This window comes from Palaemon carinicauda, chromosome 1, assembly GCF_036898095.1.
Source record: "Palaemon carinicauda isolate YSFRI2023 chromosome 1, ASM3689809v2, whole genome shotgun sequence".
Lineage (NCBI taxonomy): Eukaryota > Metazoa > Arthropoda > Malacostraca > Decapoda > Palaemonidae > Palaemon > Palaemon carinicauda.
In genome coordinates this window covers 277,816,112-277,837,110 of record NC_090725.1, presented here as the reverse complement: position 1 = coordinate 277,837,110, position 20,999 = coordinate 277,816,112, and the positions used below count along the sequence as shown (strand labels likewise).

The 20,999-nt window shown below is 35.7% G+C and overlaps 2 protein-coding genes across 2 annotated transcripts in view; one reads left to right on the top strand and one right to left on the bottom strand.

The window, feature by feature from the left end:
• Nucleotides 1–19,699, bottom strand: part of LOC137644846 (organic cation transporter protein-like) — a 32,348-nt gene extending 12,649 nt beyond the window's left edge. Inside the window, exons 1-8 of the mRNA XM_068377742.1 lie at nt 19,641–19,699; nt 11,583–11,737; nt 6,995–7,118; nt 6,652–6,760; nt 6,298–6,401; nt 5,614–5,768; nt 1,337–1,505; nt 255–402 (exon numbers count right to left, since the gene is read on the bottom strand). Coding sequence (XP_068233843.1) covers nt 255–402; nt 1,337–1,505; nt 5,614–5,768; nt 6,298–6,401; nt 6,652–6,760; nt 6,995–7,118; nt 11,583–11,664 — 891 coding nt within the window. The 5' untranslated portion in view covers nt 11,665–11,737; nt 19,641–19,699. The remainder of the gene's footprint in view (nt 1–254; nt 403–1,336; nt 1,506–5,613; nt 5,769–6,297; nt 6,402–6,651; nt 6,761–6,994; nt 7,119–11,582; nt 11,738–19,640) is intronic.
• RpL13A (ribosomal protein L13A) overlaps nt 1–20,999 on the top strand; it is a 141,651-nt gene that overhangs the window by 32,097 nt on the left and 88,555 nt on the right. The gene's annotated exons all lie outside the window — the stretch shown is intronic.

Here is a 20,999-nt window from a genome sequence, read left to right as displayed (position 1 = left end):
ATATATATATATATATATATATATATATATATATATATATATATATATATGTATATATATATATGTATGTATGTATATATTAAATATCTTTGACTAGTATTTATATTTATAAAGTAACCTTAGGATAAAATATGCTTTATACATCTATATTATAATAAAGTGGCACTGGTTTACATCGAAGCATACTGCATGGAATTTATATAAACATAGAGTCTGTAAAGAAAAGAAATAAACCTGTGTGTGTAGATACTTACATCATTTTGACCTCCTTTGACAATCTGTAGGATCCTGTGAGGGGGAGGCAAAACGGCTTTGTTCCACCTAGCAGCCCTCTGAAGAACTAGTAGTGCGTGGTGGTAATATCCTCTAACAACTAACCATCTTGGGGACTCATCCAAAATCCTGCGGATGAGATGGATAACGCAAAAATCTGTATTTAGAAAAACTTCTCTAGTTTGTTGTGTTCTTGATGTAATCATATTTGAAAATATAGTACAAAAGACAAAAAGCCTCCACACCTATGTCGCCATTCGCCTTTCATCTTGTAAACATTTTTTGGTTCAGTTATTGTTTATTAAATACCTCTTCTATATCATCTAGTCAGTAATTGCTATGTATTCCTCTCCTCTTTCCTTCCAACACTTTTGAATAGCTAGCTCTTTTCACCAAACTACCATCCTCCATTTTTGCAACATGACCAAACCATCTCAGAACACCTTGGTCCAATTTACGCTTGCCCCAACCTTTTTAAAATTGCCCATATAAAAATTTTATCATTCTTACACTCCATTTATATCAAGTAAATAGATCTGAGCTTCTTAAACTTTTTTATTATTTGCATTTGGCATCTACACTTCGCTTGGAATCTACTATAAGTCAGGAGGGAGGATGCGAGGCTGAAGATAAGAATATGAGAAAAACAGCCAGGAGGAAGTGGAAGGAGGTAGCAGGAAGGGTATATGTCTTTCCATTCTTCAACCTCATAAAGGTCCCACTTTCCATGTGTGGATATGAAGTATAATGTCTAGCTACGTGATCAAATGTAGTCATATTAATTGTCGCTTTTAAGAATGACGGTGTTATTATTATTATTATTAATATTATTATTATTATTATTATTATATTACTAGCCAAACTACAACCTCAGTTGGAAAAGCAAGATGCTATATCCCAAGGGCTCCAACGGGGAAAAATAGCCCAGTGAGGAAAGGAAATAGGGAAATGAATAAATGATGATAAGAAAATTACAACAAATCATTCTAAAAACAGTAACAACATCAAAAACAGATATGTCATATATAAGCTATAAAAAGACTTATGTCAGCTATTGACTTACAAGAGAGCGGGAAGAAATGGCAGTGACAGAAGTGAGAGCAACAGCTGTAGATTCCTCCAATCACGAACGAAATAGGCAAAGCCTCCTAATGCCATCGTCCCCATGGACCATGGCAGGTACAGCACGATGCCCATCACGGATCGCAGCCGTGGCTCCGATACTTCTAAAGCTGTTGAAAGAAGGTAGATTACTGTGTAACCAACGTGGGAGTTCGTGTTTGAACATAGAATATTTTTTCATTATATTAGAATTTCTTGAAGGTCGTAAAATTTGCGGATTTTTTCCGCTAAGGATGTTTGATGTATAAAAGTTTATATATATATATATATATATATATATATATATATATATATATATATATATATATATATATATATATATATATATATATATACATACATGATCAGTCTCTAGGGCATTGCCACTGTCCCTTCCCTCTGCCATTCATGAGGGACCTTTAAATTTTCAAACATAACTACATATTTATTTGCATTCAGATGTGGCAAACATCCTAAGCGAAAAAATCCGCAAATTTTACGACATTCAAGAAATTTTAATATAGGGAAAAAAATAGGCTGAAGGAATGGACCTGTGTATGTGTATATGTATGTATGTGTGTGTATATATAGGTTATATACTGTATATGTGTGTGTAAGCATTTGTGAGTTTGAATTACTTGGCAGGAAGTGGTTAATTATCTCCCATTCCGATTTAAATTCTATATAATCTCGCAAACGAACGCATAATTATATATGTGTGTATATATATACATATATATATGTATATATATGTATTATATATGTGTGTGTGTGTGATTATATGTGTATGTATGTATAAATATGTATATATATAAATATATATATATATATATTATATATATGTGTGTATAAATCATTTGTTTCTAATTTCTATATAATATGTCTTTCTATTTTGAAAGGGGATAGTACAAGAAAGTTACAGTTTTCTAGTTTTCAACAAGTTCAGGTACTCAGACTGACAGTACATCTTGAGCAAACCATATTCCTAGAAATAGTTACCTAAGAGTTGTGCCCTCACAGTCAAAGCACGGTCTATATATATATATATATATATATATATATATATATATATATATATATATATATATATATATATATATATATATATATATATATATATACAGTGGAACCTCTACATCCGAACGTATTTACATCCGAATTTTCCAACATCCGAAGTAAAATTCAAGCAAATTTTTGACTCTACACCCAAATTTTATTACGACACACGAAGTAAGCAATTTTCGTCGTACCGGTTGTATGGTTGTATCCGAATTTTTCTACACGCGAAGTACAATTCGAACACGTTCCTACTCTACACCCGAATGTTTTTTTCGACACCCAAAGTAAACAATACTCGTACGCGTAGTCGGTGCTCATAGCGCCTGAAGTGTTTTTTATTTCCGCCGATAGAAGGCAGCACATCGACCTCGGAGGGACGCTCAATTAGCGCGGCTTGGGTCAGTCCTCTGTTCTCGTCGGCTTCTTGCGGTTGTGCTCAGTGCGTTCTGCTATTAACTCTGTTTTAATCGTGATTTTTTACGTGTATCCTTTAACGGTAATTTACGTAAAGTATGGGTCCTAAAAGGCTTAGTTTTGCCAGTGGTAGTAGTAGTGGTGAGAAAAGGAAGAAGGAAATGCTTTCTTTAGAAGTTAAGCAGAAAATTATTGAAAAACATGAGCATGGCGTCTGCGTGAGTGAACTTGCTAAACAGTATGGCCGTAATATGTCGACGATCTCGACAATCCTTAAACAGAAGGAAGCTATTAAAGCAGTGAAACCTTCTAAGGGGATCACCATAATTTCAAAACGCGCCATGCCCCTATCATAGAAGAGATGGAACGACTTCTACTAGTGTGGATTAAGGACAGAGAGATCGTTGGCGACACCATCACCGAAACCGTCATCTGCGAGAAGGCGCACGCCATCTTTACGGACTTGAAGGAGGAGAGCTCTGGGGGTTATGCTGGGGAGAGTTCAACCGAGCCTTCCTCAGATGATTTCAAGGCATCTCGTGGCTGGTTCGAGAAATTTAAGAAACGGTCCGGGATTCATTTAGTTGTTCGCCACGGAGAGGCTGCTAGTGCGGACACAAAGGCTGCAGCTGACTTTGTCAAGAACTTTGAAAAGATCGTGCAGGAAGAAGGCTACGTAGAGCAGCAGGTGTTTAATTGTGATGAAACCGGGCTGTTTTGGAAGAAGATGCCGAGTCGAACCTACATCACTGCCGAAGAGAAGAAATTGCCTGGGCATAAGCCAATGAAGGATCGGTTGACTCTTGCCCTATGTGCCAAGGCTAGCGGGGACTTTAAAGTCAAGCCCTTACTGGTTTACCATTCAGAGAACCCTAGGGCCTTAAAAGCACACAACGTCGATAAGGATCAGCTTCATGTTTTCTGGCGATCCAACTCGAAGGCCTGGGTCATGAGGCAATTCTTTGTGCTATGGGTTAACCAAGTTTTTGGCCCTTCTGTGAAGAAGTATCTTCATGAACAGAATTGCCTTTAAAGTGCCTGCTATGCCTTGACAATGCACCCGCTCACCCCCCCCCCCCCCCCCCGGACTTGAAGATGATATCTTTGATGAATTTAAGTTCATAAAGGTGCCGTATCTTCCACCGAATACCACCTCTATCCTCCAGCCCATGGACCAACAAGTCATCTCTAATTTTAAGAAGCTCTACACCAAGCACTTATTTAAGCAGTGCTTTAATGTTACGCAAAGCACCAACTTAACTTTGCGTGAATTTTGGAGGGGCCACTTCAACATCGTGCACTGCTTGAAGATCATAGATCAGGCTTGGGTGGGATTAACTCGACGGACCCTCAATTCTGCCTGGAAGAAGCTGTGGCCTGATGCAGTTTCTCCCCGAGATTTCGAGGGTTTTGACCCCGAACCTGATCCCGTGGTGGGTGCAGCGGAAGCCGTAGAGGAAATCGTCTCCCTTGGCAAGTCCATGGGTCTGGAGGTCGACGCAGATGACGTTACGGAACTCGTCGCCGAACATCACGACGAACTTACCACGGATGAGCTCAAGGAACTCCATGCTATGTTGGAGCACATGAGTGATGACGAGGAAGGGAGCGAGGAGGTAGAACATGTGTTAGGTTCGGCGCATATAAAAGAGGTGTTAGGAAAATATCAAGACGTGGTCGACTTCATCGACAAATACCATCCAAAGAAATTGCAGGTTTGTCGTGTAGTTTCTCAGTTCGATGATGTTTGCCTAACTCACTTTCGAAACATTCTGAAAAGCCGTACCAAGCAATTATCTATCGATAATTTCTTTAAAAAAACTGCGAAGCGAACTCGTGATGAAGAGGATGTAAGTGATTCGAAGAAAATGGCAAAGAGTGAAGCGGAAGAAAGTGAAACAAAGAAAACGGAAAAGAGTGAAGCGAAAGAGATTCAGTCAATTTTAAGTGTAGAGAGTGAAAGTGATTAAAATTACGTAATCATCAAAAAGAAAAAAAGAAAATGTAAAAAAAAATATAAAATATAAAAATAAAAAAAGATAAGCTAAGTTATGTTAAAGTTCACTTAGTGTAAGTTAGAATAAGTTACGGTAGTGTACGTTTATCGTAGTTAACCTCTCTACCTCCTCGCCGCCCGTCCGTCTCCTCTCTGCGTAGCAAGACTAACAACACCTGCGCTGGAGTTTCTAAGGTAAAGTGACGCTAAAAACCCGTTTCTTATTTATCATTTTTTGCTAATTCTTCTTATTTTCACGTCTATTCTTCTTATTTACATGTCTATTATCTAATTTAGTGTTCATTATTCTCATGGGAAAATTATGTGTAGTAGTTTATTAAGAAGTTATCATAGGTTTTTGGGCTCAACCACGGATTAATCCTATTTCAATGTATTCTTATGGCAAAATTCGTTTCGACATCCGAACATTTTCTACATCCGAAGTTGGTTCTGGAACGGATTAAATTCGTATGTAGAGGTTCCACTATATATATATATATATATATATATATATATATATATATATATATATATATATATATATATACACACTCATATATATATATATATATATATATATATACATATATATATATATATATATATACACACTCATATATATATATATATATATATATATATATATATATATATATATATATATATATATATATATATACATATATATATTTATATGCAGTATAGTTGTGTTTGTTGGTAAACATATGCCAGTTCAACATGACATTTTCATCGTCTAGTAGCTTTCTTACCTAAGATGTAACCAGCTGTGATAATGGTGGAATGCATTGTGCCCATCAAAAACCGAGCTGTCAAAAGTGTGAGGAAGGAAGGCAACCAACAGGAAGCAATAGCTATGGCAGAATACATCAGAGATCCGATGGCAACGGTGGGTTTGCGACCATATCTGGTAAAGGAGGAAATACAGTGGATATATATATATATATATATATATATATATATATATATATATATATATATATATATATATATATATATATATATGAATAAACTTATATATATAATTATTAGCAGCTACTTAAATTATCTCTGTTATTCAATGTACCAGGAGAAGCATTAAATGAAGGATCACGTTGAGACTAATCTGTGGCTAAGTATGACTTGACATTAAAGTTTTGAATGTTATTAATCGGATTGAAACAAATTTATGGTAACAAACTGTTCTACCACAAGGTAATTTTATTAGCGTTGGATAGGAGTGCTTTCCTACCAAGAAAACTTAAACACTGTACAAATAACAAACATTTCTGAGGCCTATTTTACATATACTCTAGACTAGATAGTTTAGTTCTTAATTCTAAAAAAAGTCTGCGAACTTCAGTGCAGTCTAGATTGTTCATAATATATAGAATAAAACAAGTATAATTTTGTGAACTGCATACTGGAGAGGAAAGCAACTGATGATGTTTTCTTACTTGTCAGCGAGAAGTCCGGTGAGGGGAGCACCAACTAAGACACCAAACATATAAATTCCACTGAAGGTTGCTCTGAGATAGGCCCTTCCACATACCAGCTTGAACTGTGGAAGATCAATAAAAGGATATGTCAGATAGGTAGTCTGAAACAATAGTGGAAAAATTACCAAAAACACTTTATCAAAACTTATTGAGTGAGTGCAGTATGCACTATTAAATCAGTTGCTCAAATTTCATAACATTTTCAACATATTTTGTAATAATTTGCAATGTGTGACGCTTTCTAAACTCAAAATTATGGAGAGAGCAAGTGAGAGTCTCATATTTTTAGATACTTTATGTCTTGTAGTTTACCTCTGAAGTAAGCGTTGTGCTGAATGTGGAGTTATCGAAAACCCAAGTACTACATTCTTCTTGAACAACATTTCCGGAAATTGTGCTTATGGCTACATAGCTGCATGGACTGAAAAAAAAAAGTAGAGAAATCGAATTTTCAAGGCAATATAGCAGTTACAGACAAGATTTCCTACTCATCAGCAATGAAAATGTTTAGAGATTAATATAATTGTACTGGAAATTGCTCATAATCCGAATTTCTTATTAACAAACACATTATTAGAATCCTAGGATCTGCACAAGAACTACCCAGTGTTGTAATTCATTGTGTGATATGTTACATTGCATTTTATTCACTTACTATACAGAAGGTCTGCCGTTTGAGTCATTACTACTCATGAGAGAACTTGGTGTGTTGCAACTATGGCTCAGACTTGGAACAAAAAAGGCACCCGCTAAAGTGTGGTAGGCTGGCAAAGAAAAACCTGCAAGACATGTCACCATGAGAAACTTTTTATATTGATCATCAATACGTGTTCATAGAATTTTAGTTCAATTTGAGCCAAGAGTCACGATCTTGCCGCCAGTCTCTTGACTAGTATTGCTTGTTCTCATAGATTTTACTGTGGCAATTGGCAACCTGTTATGTTTCTTAAGAAGGCTGAAAGAATAGTGATGGAATATGCTAAAATAAAATGTTTATTTGGGGGAGGCTATTTAAAATAGCTTGTATATGTGTGTATCTTGTTCTTATCCGTTGTATCTACAGCTACAGTATTATATCTATTAGATATGCACTTTAGCATGCAGAAACAAACTTTTCTAGCTTCATGATGCTGAAATCAAGATATGTATGTTATAAAAAATATTTTGATACAGTAAGATGCCTTAACTTCAAAAACCGCATTGAAACAGAAGTTTTGGAAGTGAATAAGGAACATGGTGGTGACTTTGACTTTGAAGGCTACATGCGAGTAATTGGTCCTATGGTCTTTAGTGACAAACAGCAAAGATGCAATGCTGATGCTATATCTAATGAGCATACATTTATTAAATCTGCTTTACAATAAAGATCTTTGTTATTTATCTTTATTGTTAACATGCTTGTTGGCCTTAGAAATGAGGTTGTACATTATGCAAGATGATACAACCAATATGGATACTAGAGATTGAATATGAGTCAGTAAATTAGATTATTAAAATGGAGATTACAGTGTGTCCAACAAAAGTAAAACCTAATTAGTCTAACTAGTTTCGCACCACACTCATTATTCATTGTGCACAGTCATTTTAGTACCATTTTTTAAAGTACCTAGGCTTACCTTCGTATCTAATTTTTACTCCTTTTGGAGCTTTTATAGTATGTCATCTGGTTGTGTTTTATAAGTGAATATGCTAAGATATTATTGTCACCTTCAAATTTTTTACATTATTGTTCCCCTGTTTGAAGGGTTGCAGCCTCTAAAAAAATCTTATATATTCTAGATAAGTTTCTTTCTTAACTAAAGTAAAGGGAATTTGGAGCATTGTCAGAAGATATTCTGACCTTCCAACCCTCAAACTCAAGAACTTGTAAAATTGCTGTTAGTTCCTACAGTACTCCTCTATAATGAGATTGTGGTTGGTGGAGTGTCAGCATTTTTCATTTTTTGAGGTGTGACGTTATCTTCCTCAGCACTGGAGGGGTTTTATTCTCTTTACCTTAAAGCTGTGGTAACTATTTTGCTCATTGTTATGGAGGCTGAACTTCATTAACTTGAGAGAGGCTGTAATCTTACTTCAAATGCCACTTAAGGTAAAAGTCAAGATCCATAGCACAGTAATAAGACCAGTGTTAATGTATGGATCAGAGACTTGGACTTTAAGACGAAGAGAGGAAGCAAAGCTTGAGAGAACAGTGATGAGGATGCTAATATGGGTTATGGGAATATCGCTGTTTGAAAGATTAGAAAATGATGAAATAAGAAAAATGGCAGGTGTAGGGAAGATTACAGAGATAATAAGAGTGTTACGATGGAGATGGTGTGGGCATGTGTAAGGATGGATGGTGAGGAGGGAGTGAAGAGGGCTTGGGAGGAGGCTGTTTGAGGCAGAAGATCAAGAGGGAGGCAGAGAATTAGATGACAAGATAAGGTGAAGGATGATTTGGTGAGAAGAGGTTTGGTGGAAGAGGATGCCTTTGATAGAAGGCATTAGGGAGAGCGCATCGGGCAACTGACCCTTGAAGTAGGGATAACGGTGGGAAAGAAGAAGATTACTTTGTATCTCCTTGCCATGGTTTTATTTTTCAAATGAGGGAAAGATGTCAGGTTGAGTAACAATAATAGTGATTGTAATAACTGAAGATTGAATGAGTGAAAAGTTTTGCAAAAAAAGAGACTAAATGTCAATTGTCGAAACAATATACATTTGTGTCTTAAATTAGGTTACAGAATCTTGTAGTCTGGCAGGCGCAGGCAGGATGGATTTGAAAGACAGATTCTACTAGCGTCTTCCCACTTATGTATAGCTTGTCTAATGTGAATAAATTTTTAAGGTGTTCATAAAATCTCTTGACATTAGAAGAAAATATATTATATAAGCCATTGGTAAGATATCTTAATCATATTTGTTCTATGTACTCAGAAGTTACTAAGTTTTGATCATATTATATTTGTTTAAATCGGGTACCCTGTTAATGAAAAAAGTATTGTTAAATAACTCACCCACTCCCAAAAAGTGTGGGGGGCGTCGCTACTCTTCAAGAAAAGGCACAATGTGTGTCAAGGTTTATTAAAACAAAATTGGATACACAGACTCGGTAAAACTACAGAACTAAATATGGAAGGGATTCACCATCACGGCCGTCAATTTGTGCTCAAGAAAATTATGGAGAGGGACAATACTGGATGAAAGGAGGAATGGATAGTATAATATCTGAGGAAAATATCGATCGTGTAAGGCAGGCCTTTGATCGTTTTCCTACTAAGTGCAGTACATCCGTACTGCTGCCAGACACTTTCAGCTAATACATTTAACAGTGCACAAAGTCCTACAGGAGAATTTATGATTATAAAGTGTAACTCAAGCCATATGATAATCCAAGACCAAAATAGTTTGCAGTTACCATTCTGGAACAAATCTCTAAATGTAAAAAGTCCCTCAATCAAGTTTTTTTATGACACAATCTTTCATTTTTCAGGGAAACTTAACACAGTGTGTTGATCTGGGTATCATAACATCCTCGTGTGACCAAGGAACTTCACCAAGATAGTCCAAAGGTGAATGCGTGGTATTGGATCACGCTAATCGAATCAATGAACCATTTTTCTTTGAGACATCAACTGCTTCATATGTTTATCTTGGCCTTTTGACCGAATGTGGCACTACAAATAGATAATCTTATACCAACCAACATTTTCCAACAAAATGGCGCACAAACACACTGAGGACTGCATGTTCATGGGTTCCTAAACCAAATATCATTCCCTTGGACTTGTTTCTATAGGGTTATATTAAAGATGGCAGGTATCGAACAAAGATACTGGACGTCACTGACCTCAAGCAAAATATTATTGATACCACTGGTAACATTGACGAGGCTTTGGTACAGTAAATTTGACAGGAAATTGAGTACTGCCTTTGTGTTTCGTGCTACTAATGGTGCCCATATAGAAGTGTATTAAATGAGGCAAAACCGCTTTAGTATTTACTCTTCTTTTTTTAATAATTTCTGCATATTTGTCTGTTCATTTTATTATCTCTAATATTTTCTAAGTGGGTAAAAAGACTTCACAAACACCCTATAATTTGATTTTAAGCTTCAACCCTTAGCTCTTATCTGTGCCTGTCGATTAGCTGGGTGTGTGGAATTTGAAATTTAATTTTCAAATTTCCTCTGATCATCGGTATTTTCTTTTCAGAAAATTATAAATGAACCAGACCTTACAGCTGAATATTACAAAATGAACAAATCAGGGATCATCACATACTATACCATTATATGAAATGTGAATTTAATATACTTAGTTTATGTAGGGTCGTCTTTTGCCTTCATTTCATTTTGGAGTAAAATTTGAGTTCTTCAGGTAGATATTTAGTGTTACAGTCATATTTGATAAGAAAAAGATGACAATTGTTGACTAATATAAATAATGGCTACCAATAAGCTGTTCCCTAGCAATCTGTGCATGCCATTATAACTAATATCATTCCTAGCTGCCAATAAACTTCACTGGCAATCAGTATATGCCAAGCTACAGCCACAGTTTGAAAAAAAAAGAAATTGGAAATAAATATACTACATGAGAAGTAATGAATAAAGAATATAGAATATCTTATAATCGATAACACCGTCAGAATAGATATGTAAAGAGAGACTTATGTCAGCCTGTTCAACATGAAAGCATTCACTGTAAGTTTGAATTTCTGAAGTTCCACAAATTCAATTGCCCAATTAGGAAGATCATTCTCCAATCAGGTCACAGCTGGAATAAAACTACTAGAATACTGTATAGTATGGAGCCTTATGATGGAGAAAGTATGATTCAGAATTGACTCCATACCTAATACCACTTACAGGTTGGTACAGTCTGGGAAGAACTGAATGCAATTGATGATCGAAATTATGATATTCATTTTATCTATGTAGATAATGGTATGAGTTTTACTTTAAGTAATAATTATATATATATATATATATATATATATATATATATATATATATATATATATATATATATATATATATATACATATACATATACATATATATATACATATATATACATATATATATATATATATATATATATATATATATATGCATATACATATATATATATATATATATATATATATATATATATATATATATATATATACATATATACATATATACATATATATACATACTTGGATATACAGCATACTGCACAGAACACTATGATAAAAAGTGACTATTTACTTACAGTAAGATAATGCTACGAAGTGTATGACATTCCATCTGCCAGTCCCCAGCTGGCTTAAAAGACTGTCTAATTGGCTTCCCATCTTGGTGAAGAGCTTCTCTCAGAGCTAAGATGCTAATCCATAGAGTAGTGAGGTGTTGTTTGATGCAAAATTTCTGTGAAAAGATACGGCATGGTAAATTTTTAACTTCCTTTGACCTATTTCAGATATTAACATATTTCTTTGGATGGTATAACTTAGAATACTGCCAAAGAAAATTTACAGTTAGTTTCTTTAATTTAAGAAGTATTTCAGTTGTGAGCGTAGGAATTATGTTGTGATAATGTAGCATAAACCGGTCACACTTTTTCTGACTTTTGTTGAATGAAGAATCAGTAGGCTACACAGTATAGAAAGACACCTCAATACACATTAACCATAAATTATTGGTATATGAACTCTGATTTAAGATTCAACGTAAAAGTTGAGAAAAGGGTTTCCGACTTCGGCCAAAGAGGCTAGTGACAATGGAAGATCAGACCAGGTGCTTGGAATGCTGGTACAGTCACGGGAAGATTGAGGAAGATAGTTGATGGGATGGAGCAGAGAATGATAGATACCCTGTATGTGCAGGAAACAAGATGGAAAGGAAATGGAACTTGAGAGATAGGAAATGGGTACAAGCTTTATTACAGTGGGTCAAAAGAGGAAAGAAATGGAGTTTTGGTCATAATAGTTAATAACTGAAAGGAAAAAGTGGTAGAAGAGAATAAATGATAGGGTTTTAAAGATTCCAATGTTAATAGGGAATCAGATAGTAAATATAATTTCAGCATATGCCCCTCAAATGGGTTGCCAAGAACAAGAAAAAGAATTATTTAGATGCTAGTTTGAGGCAGCTATTTGGACAGTGAAAGTGGAGAAGCTAATCAAAGGAGCAACCATGAATGTCAAAATGGGGAAGAGAAGGGAAGGATATGAGGAGGTACATGGAGTCCATGGCTTTGGAATTAGAAATGAAGCTAGGGAGTATATATTAGAGATGGCTCAGGGTTTTGAATTGGCATGTATGAACACCTGGTCTCAGAAGTTGGATAAGCACCTGAGAACTTACCTTACCTTATTGCCTTATTTTTTGTTTGGGTTCCCCCAGGTCCCTCAGTGTGAGGCACCTCGTATATCCACCAGAGAGTTGCTAATGCATCTTCCAGTGTATTTTGCATCTTCCAGTCTTGGATGGTCTGGGATGCATCTTAGGTATTTATCGAGCTTATTCTTAAACACATCTACGCTCACTCCTGATATGTTTCTTAGATGAGCTGGCAGCACATTAGATAGTCGCTGCATTATCGATGCTGGTGCGTAGTGGATTAATGTCCTGTGCGCCTTTCTTAGTTTACCTGGAATATTTTTTGGCACTATTAATCTACCTCGGCTTGCTCTTTCTGATATTTTAAGCTCCATGATGTTTTCAGTAATTACTTCTATTTGCTTCCATGCTTGTATTATCATGTAGCGTTCTCTTCTCCTTTCTAGACTGTATAGTTTTAAAAATTACAGTCTTTCCCAGTAGTCAAGGTCCTTAACTTCTTCTATTCTAGCAGTATAGGACCTTTGTACACTCTCTATTTGCGCAATATCCTTTTGGTAGTGTGGGTACCATATCACATTGCAGTACTCGAGTGTACTACGTACATAAGTTTTGTAAAGCATAATCATGTGTTCAGCTTTTCTTGTTTTAAAGTGTCTGAATAACATTCCCATTTTTGCTTTACATTTAGCCAACAGTGTTGCTATTTGGTCGTTGCATAACATATTCCTATTTAACATTACACCAAGGTCTTTAATTGCTTCCTTGTTTGTGATTGTCTCATTATTAGGTCCCTTGTATGCATACACCATTCCTTCTCTGTTTCCATAATTTATTGATTCGAATTTATCGGAGTTAAATACCATCCTATTTATCTCCGCCCATTCATATATTTTGTTTAGATCTCTTTGTAGTGAGTTCCTATCTTCATCACAAGTAATTTCTCTACTTATTCTTGTGTCATCGGCGAAACTTCTCACTACAGAGTTTTCAACATCACAGTCTATGTCTGAGATCATAATAACAAACAGCAGTGCAGCTAATACCGTACCTTGTGGCACACCCGATATTACCTGAGCTTCATCTGATTTCTCGTCATTTGCAACCACTATCTGTTTTCTGTTTTGCAGGAATTCTTTTACCCATTTTCCTATCTTTCCCACAATATTATGCTTTCTCATTTTTTTCTCCAATATGTTATGGTCTACCTTGTCAAAGCCTTTTGCAAAATCTAGATAGATCACATCTGTGTCTTTTTCATTTATCATATTTTTGTATATGTTTTCATAGTGTGCTATCAGTTGGGTCTGTGTACTTTTTCCAGGCACGAAACCGTGTTGACCCATATTAAACAAATTATTTTTGACCAAATGGTTCATTATTTTCTTTTTTATTACCCTCTCATACACTTTCATAATATGTGATGTTATACTAACAGGTCTATAATTGCTTGCCTCTAGTCTTGATCCACTTTTGAAGATAGGGGTTATATAAGCTAATTTATGTTTAACATATATCTCGCTCATATCTACACTTTGTCTTAGCAGTATTGCAAGCAGCTTTGCGATAGTGTTTGCAGGTTTTTTTAACAAAATCGCTGGAACTCCATCTGGTCCGGCTGCCGATCCATTTTTAATTTCGTTTATAGCCTTGACAATATCTGCTTCACTGATATCTATATCCGTTAGATATTCAACATTTTCTTCTCTCATTTCTGTTTCATTATTCTCATTCGCAATTCTTGGCGTGAACTCACTCTTATATTTTTCTGCTAATATGTTGCATATTTCCTTTTTTTCATTCGTTAGCCGTCCTTCAATTCTTAGAGGGCCTATTTCTATTCTCCCTTTATTCATCTTTTTTGCATAGGAGTAAAGTACTTTGGGGTTTCTTTTTATATTTTGAAGTGTCCTTTCTTCTAAGTCCCTTTTTTCATTTTCTTTCGACTGTATAATCTTTTGTTCTGAATTTTCTATCTTACATTTTATTTCCCTCATTTTCCACACATTTTTTTCTTTTGCAAGATTTTTCTTCCACTTTCTAATTTTCTGAAATAAGATCCTTCTGTCTCTTGGTATGCACGTCTTTTGTTTATTGTTTTTTTTCGGTACATATTTTTCAACAATTTTCTCCAGTATTTTGTACAGTATGTCCGTATTTACCTGTATATTATCACTTACAAATACATTTTTCCATTTATTCAGTTCTTCATTTATTTCTGACCATTTTATATTCTTACTGTAAAAATTATATTTTCCATATCCTTCCCAAAGTTTTGTGCTTTTATTAATTCTGCGATCACTTGCTTTGGAATGAACTATCAATTTTATGACATTGTGGTCTGAAATTCCCGTGTTATACACTATCATTTCTTTAACATAATTCACCTCATTCACAAATACTAGATCTAGGACATTTTCCTTTCTTGTTGGAATGTGGTTTATTTGTTGCATATTATGTTCTAATAGCATATCTTGAAGCTTTTCAAATTGCCTCTTATCTTCTGCGCTACTATTACTCTCTTTTTTATATGTATACATACAACCACTTTCTTCTATACGTTCTTTCCAATCCACGAAAGGAAAGTTAAAATCTCCGGATAGGAGTATATTCCAGTCTTTATGGTTTCTACATATATCATCTATTTTTTCTATTATTATGTCAAACTCCTTAGTATTTGGGGGTCTGTAGACTACAATATTCACTAGTTTTTCAAATTCAAATTCTACCGCAATCAATTCACATTCTGTGTTGCTGTATTTTTCACAGACTTTTCCTTGATTTATGTCTCTTCCATATATTGCGGTTCCCCCTTGATTCCTATTTTTTCTGTCTGATCTATAAGTTTGGAAACCCTTTATCTGGTCATCACTGCCAGTCTCTTGGGAATACCATGTTTCACTTATATTTAATATATCTATTTTTTCAATTTGGGTTAGTTCTAGGAACTCTATTTTCCTTTTAGAGTTACTCGTGACTAAACCCTGTGCATTCATCACTATTATGGTTTGTGTTTCATCCCCATTATTTAATATTGGTAATAATATGGATTCTCCCATGCTTCCTTCCTGTTCTGATATGATGTTCTTTTCTTCATTTCTCGGAATTCTGCCATTAAAAAATCCAACTTTTCTATTATATTTGTTCTTTTGCCTTCATATTTATTTTTATGTGTAAACCTGCAATTATCCCCATATCTGCACCAACCCCTGGCATTATAGATGCATTCTTTGTAGTTGGGCTCTATTTGTGCAGATTTGGGTTGAAAGGCCGTTTTTGGTGCATAGTGCGGTATATACGCGGCCTGCTTTTTTGTTTCTTTTTTTGTTTCATTTTTGTTTTTCTTTTCAGTTTGCTGAGTTTTCTTACTCTCATTCATAGTTGCAGGATGCATATATCGACATTTTTTGTTGAAACTGCATCCTTTTCCTTCTTTTAGGGTTTTGCATATTTTTGGATGGAGATCTCTGCATTCGTCTCCATATCCGTCTAAATACGCACATTTACCATATATTTCATAATTATGGCATATCTTTGGATGCTTGTAGTAGCATCTTTCGCCAAATCTGCAATTCCCTCTTTTCTGCCTATTACAGACTATATCTTTCTTTTCGTTTTCTTCTTGTTCTTGCTCTTCCCTAAAAGTATGTAGGTCGGGGTAGAGTCTCTTGGGTCTATTATTTGTTTCCACCTGATAATTTATTTCTTCATAAGTATGTTGTTGGATGGCATCATAAGTTATATCAATGATTTCCTCTGCATCCTTACACATATCTTCTTCTTCTTCTTCTTCTTCTTCTTCTTCTTCTTCTTCTTCTTCTTCTTCTTCTTCTATTATGAAAGGGGAAGAGTGGAAAGCTAAATAGATTACATCCTAGTTAAAGGAGTTGACAAAAACAAGCTGATGAACTGTAAAGTGGTTTTGCGGGGAGCATGTGTTAAACAACATAGACTGGCAATGATACATTTTGAAAATGAGAGGTGGAAAACGAAAGAAGAGAAAGGGTAAATTTTGAATTAAGGTGTTGGGACCTTAAAGGAGAAAAGGGTAGGCAATTTAGGAAGATTGTGAGAAATAGACGACTGGAAAGGTTGAACTTAGAGGGTGGATAGTGTAACAGAATGGATAATATCTGGTGGGTATGAAAGAAATATGTGTAGGGGAAAAGGAGGAATTAGTGGGAAGAACCAACTGATATGGTGTATCGAAATGAGAAAAGTTGTGGTTGGACAGAGTCCAAAGAATTTCAGGACTGGAAAGCAAGGCATGCACAGGGTGCAGAGGAATGATACACAGAAAAGTAAAAAGATTTAAGGAAGAAAGTAGGTATAGCTGTTGGAAGAGCAGTTAAGCGAATGTAAGGCTAGGAACAAAGGAAGGATAAAAAGATACCTATAAGATTTCAAACTTTAGGAAAAGGCAAAGATAGAATTTGGGCAATTGCGACTTATTAAGGGTAGATATTAAAATATATTGCATTGTAATGAAAACATTAAGAGGAGATAGAGAGTACATTTTGAACAACTATTGAATACTGAAAATGAGACAGAGGAGCTGAGAGAAACACAAACGGTGGAAGGGCCAGTGATGGAGACACGGAATACAGAAGTGAAGCAGGCAGTGAGTAAAATGAAAAATTGTAAAGCACCAGGTCCATCAGAGTTTAAAACTGAAATGGTTAAGATACTATCAACAGATTGGGAAAAAGGATAGTGGTTTCATTATGAGTAATATGGGAGGAAGAAATAATGCCTAAGGACTGGGACGAGAATGTAATAGCATGTATATTTAAGCAGGAAGGTGATGACATGGAATGTGATAACTTCATGGAAATTAAACTAACAGAGCGTGGTTTGAAAATTTTTGAGAAGGTACTACATGAGAGATTATTAAGGTTGGGAAACAGCAGTATGGATTCATGAGGGGGAAAGGGACTGTGGATGCCTTCTTTATAATAAGGCAGCTATGCGAAAAGAGTCTAGATGGAAACCAGAAGCTCTTCTGCGCTTTGGCAGATCTAGAGAAGGCTTATGATATAATACCGAGAGAAGTAAAGTTTTGGTGCTGGAGGAAGAAGAAAATCCCAGAAAAGTTGGTTAGAATAGTAGAGATGATGTACAAAATAATAAGGACAAAAGTAAATACAGCTGTTGGAGAAACTGAAACTTTTGAAGTTGGTGTTGGATTACACGAGGGGTCAGTATTAAGCACATTATACTTGTGGTGGTCAGGGATGTGTTATATGAAAAGGTTAGAAATGAAGAGTTGTGGGAGTTTCTATGTACAGATGATTACCGCTGAAAATGAGGAAGATTTACAGTGAAGGGTTGTACAATAGCGAGAGACCTTGGAGAGGGAGGGTTTGAGAGTAAATATGGATAAGACGGAAGCTATGATGAGCAGTAAGGAAAGTAGGGACAGGATATCCATGCATGAAAGTAGAGGCTCAGTTGTAAAAAAGGTGGAGCAATGTAAATACTTGGGATCTACTATAAGGCAGGGAAAGGATGTGAGGCTGAAGTTAAGATAAAAGCAGCCTGGAGGAAGTGGTGTGTAGTGGGAGTGGTATGGGACAGAGAAATTCCAATTGAGCTAAAATCTAAGATAAGTATCACCGTAGCAAGACCTGTGTTAATGAATGGATCGGAAACGTGAGCTCGTAAGACGAAAAGAGGAAGCAAAGCTTGAGAGAAATGAAATGAGGATATTGAGATCGAATATGAGAATATCATTTTTATTATTACTTACTTATTAAGCTGCAATCCTAGTTGGCAAAAAAAGATGCTATAAACCTAGGGGCTCCAACAGGGAAAATAGCCCAATGAGGAAAGGAAACAAGGAAAAATAAGATATTTAAAGAAGAGTAACAACATTAAAATAAAGATACCCCATATAAACTATAAACATTATAACAAAACAAGAGGAAGAGAAATAAGACAGAATAGTGTGCCCGAGTGTACCGTCAAACAAGAGAACTCTAATCCAAGACAGTGGAAGACGATGGTACAGAGGCTATGGCACTATCCAAGACTAGAGAATAATGGTTTAATTTTGGAGCGTCCTTCTCCTAGAAGAGCTGCTTACCATAGCTGAAGAGTCTTTTCTACACTTAGCAAGAGGAAACTGGCCACTGAACAATTACAATGCTGTGAAGAAGAATTGAAAGATTGGATATGGGAATATCACTGATTGAAAGATTGGAAATGATGGTATAAGAAGAATGGCAGGCGTAGTAAAGATTACAGAGTTGAGAAGTGCCACGACTGAAATAGTTTGGTTGGCAGGCATAGTAAAGATTACTGAGGTGTTAAGTGTATTACGACTGAAATGGTGGGGCCACTTATTGAGGATGAATGGTGGAGAGGGAGTGAAGAGAGTTTGGAAGGAAACTAGTTGGGGGAGAAGATCGAGAGGGAAGCAAAGAATAGAGGGCGAGATAAGGTGGAGGATATGGAATAGAAGAGGATTGGTGGAAGAGGATGCCTTTAATATAAGGTATCGGAGAGGCCGCATCAGGCAGCCGAACCCTTAATGTAGATATAACGGCTGGAAAGAAGAATTAGAAGTTAAGTCGACGGGACTGTATCCAAAATATTTAAAGCTAAAAGTAGTAATGGTGTAATTAGGATATCAGTACCATCTGTAAGCATTAAGGTAAAGATTAATTGTTCCGTAATTAACAAGGTTTTCAGTTTTCGTTCCTCTAGATTTAGGGGAGTCTCAAATCAAAGGGAATATAAAATGCTAAAACATTTCTAGGAAAATAGTAAACTTTTTTTTCTTTTTTTTTTTTGCTTGAATTTATGAAATTTAGAACTTTATACGACGAAATCATGAAACAAAATATTTTTTTTTTTACTTGTTATTTAAAATGAAAAATATATGAAACTTTCTGCCTTTTAAGAGAGAGTTTATTTTATCAAGTATAAAGAGCTATGCCAATTGTTTAAAGTCTAAATCTAAAACAAATATTGATTGTGTTCTTACCTGACAATAATCCTCTCTCTCTCTCTCTCTCTCTCTCTCTCTCTCTCTCTCTCTCTCTCGGAGAGAAGCAACACTGAAAGCGCAACCGTTAATAACTCTTTTTTTTATATTTTTATCCTTCAATATTTTTTCCCAGTCGTATGTAGTGAGAGATGAGATTTAATGGTAGATAATCGTAATTTCTCCTTCTATCTTTTCGTTTTACTTATGTTGTGTTTCTCTTCTCCTATTGCCTTGGCAAGTAATGTCTCAGATGCGTTGCCTTACAGTTTTAGCTATAAAGTGTATTTATGTAAAACATTTTTCTACCAAAACATAACTCGTGTAAACACCTCTCGATCGTAACACAGTCACAGAACGACTGGTATTCTAATGCTGTGAGGTAATGCTACTGTCACCGAAAATTATGGATAGTCACAGTCTCTGTGTATACATGTATGTATGTACTGTGTGCGCCAGATTCATTAGATGTGTGCGTTTATTGGAGATGTGATTGTTAGCACGTCTATGTTTGATGTTTTGTCTCCCAAACTCCATCTGTTAAGCACGATTTTGAAAGTTTGGTCTGAGATATACTGTGATAAGAAAAATTCTTATGGATTCTTGACTGGTAGTAGGTAGGTAGTAGGTTGGCCAAGGCACTAGCCACCCTTTGAGATACTACAGCTAGAGTTACTTTGCCGTTTGACGGGCCAGATAGTATTACATTGGATCCCTCTCTGCTTACGGTTCATTTTTCCTTTTCCTACACATTCACCGAATAGTCTAGTTCATTCTTTACACTTTCTCCTCTTACATCATACACGTTAAGATACTAAGATACCCGCAAAATTATTTTTCACTGAATGGGTTAACAACTTCATTGCAATTTTCCACTTGGAGAGACTCTTTAGCTCTGATAAGCAGCTCTTCTAGGAGAAGGACACTCCAAAATCAAACCATTGTTCTCTAGCCTTGAGTAGTACCATAGCCTCTGTACCATAGTATTGCACTGTCTTGGTTAGAGTTCTCTTGATTGAGGGTACACTCAGGCACACTATTCTAACTCATTTCTGTATTTCCTTTCCTCACTGGGCTATTTTCCCCGTCGGGGTCCTTGGGCTTACTACTTGAGCTTTTACAGCTAGGGTTTGTGCTTAGATAGTAATAACGATAGTAATAATCTTTAACACTCATCCTGATTTTATGTCACTGTCTTATGAACTATTCTCTAAGGTCAAAATTCGAGGAATTCGTTGCCCTTGACTCAGTCTTTCACTTCGTAAACCACTTGTCATTAATTTTGAAGAAGGATCTCTGTCATCCCAATAGGATGCATCGCCACGACCGAGCTATTCTTTCCGGTCGCACTTGTCCTTC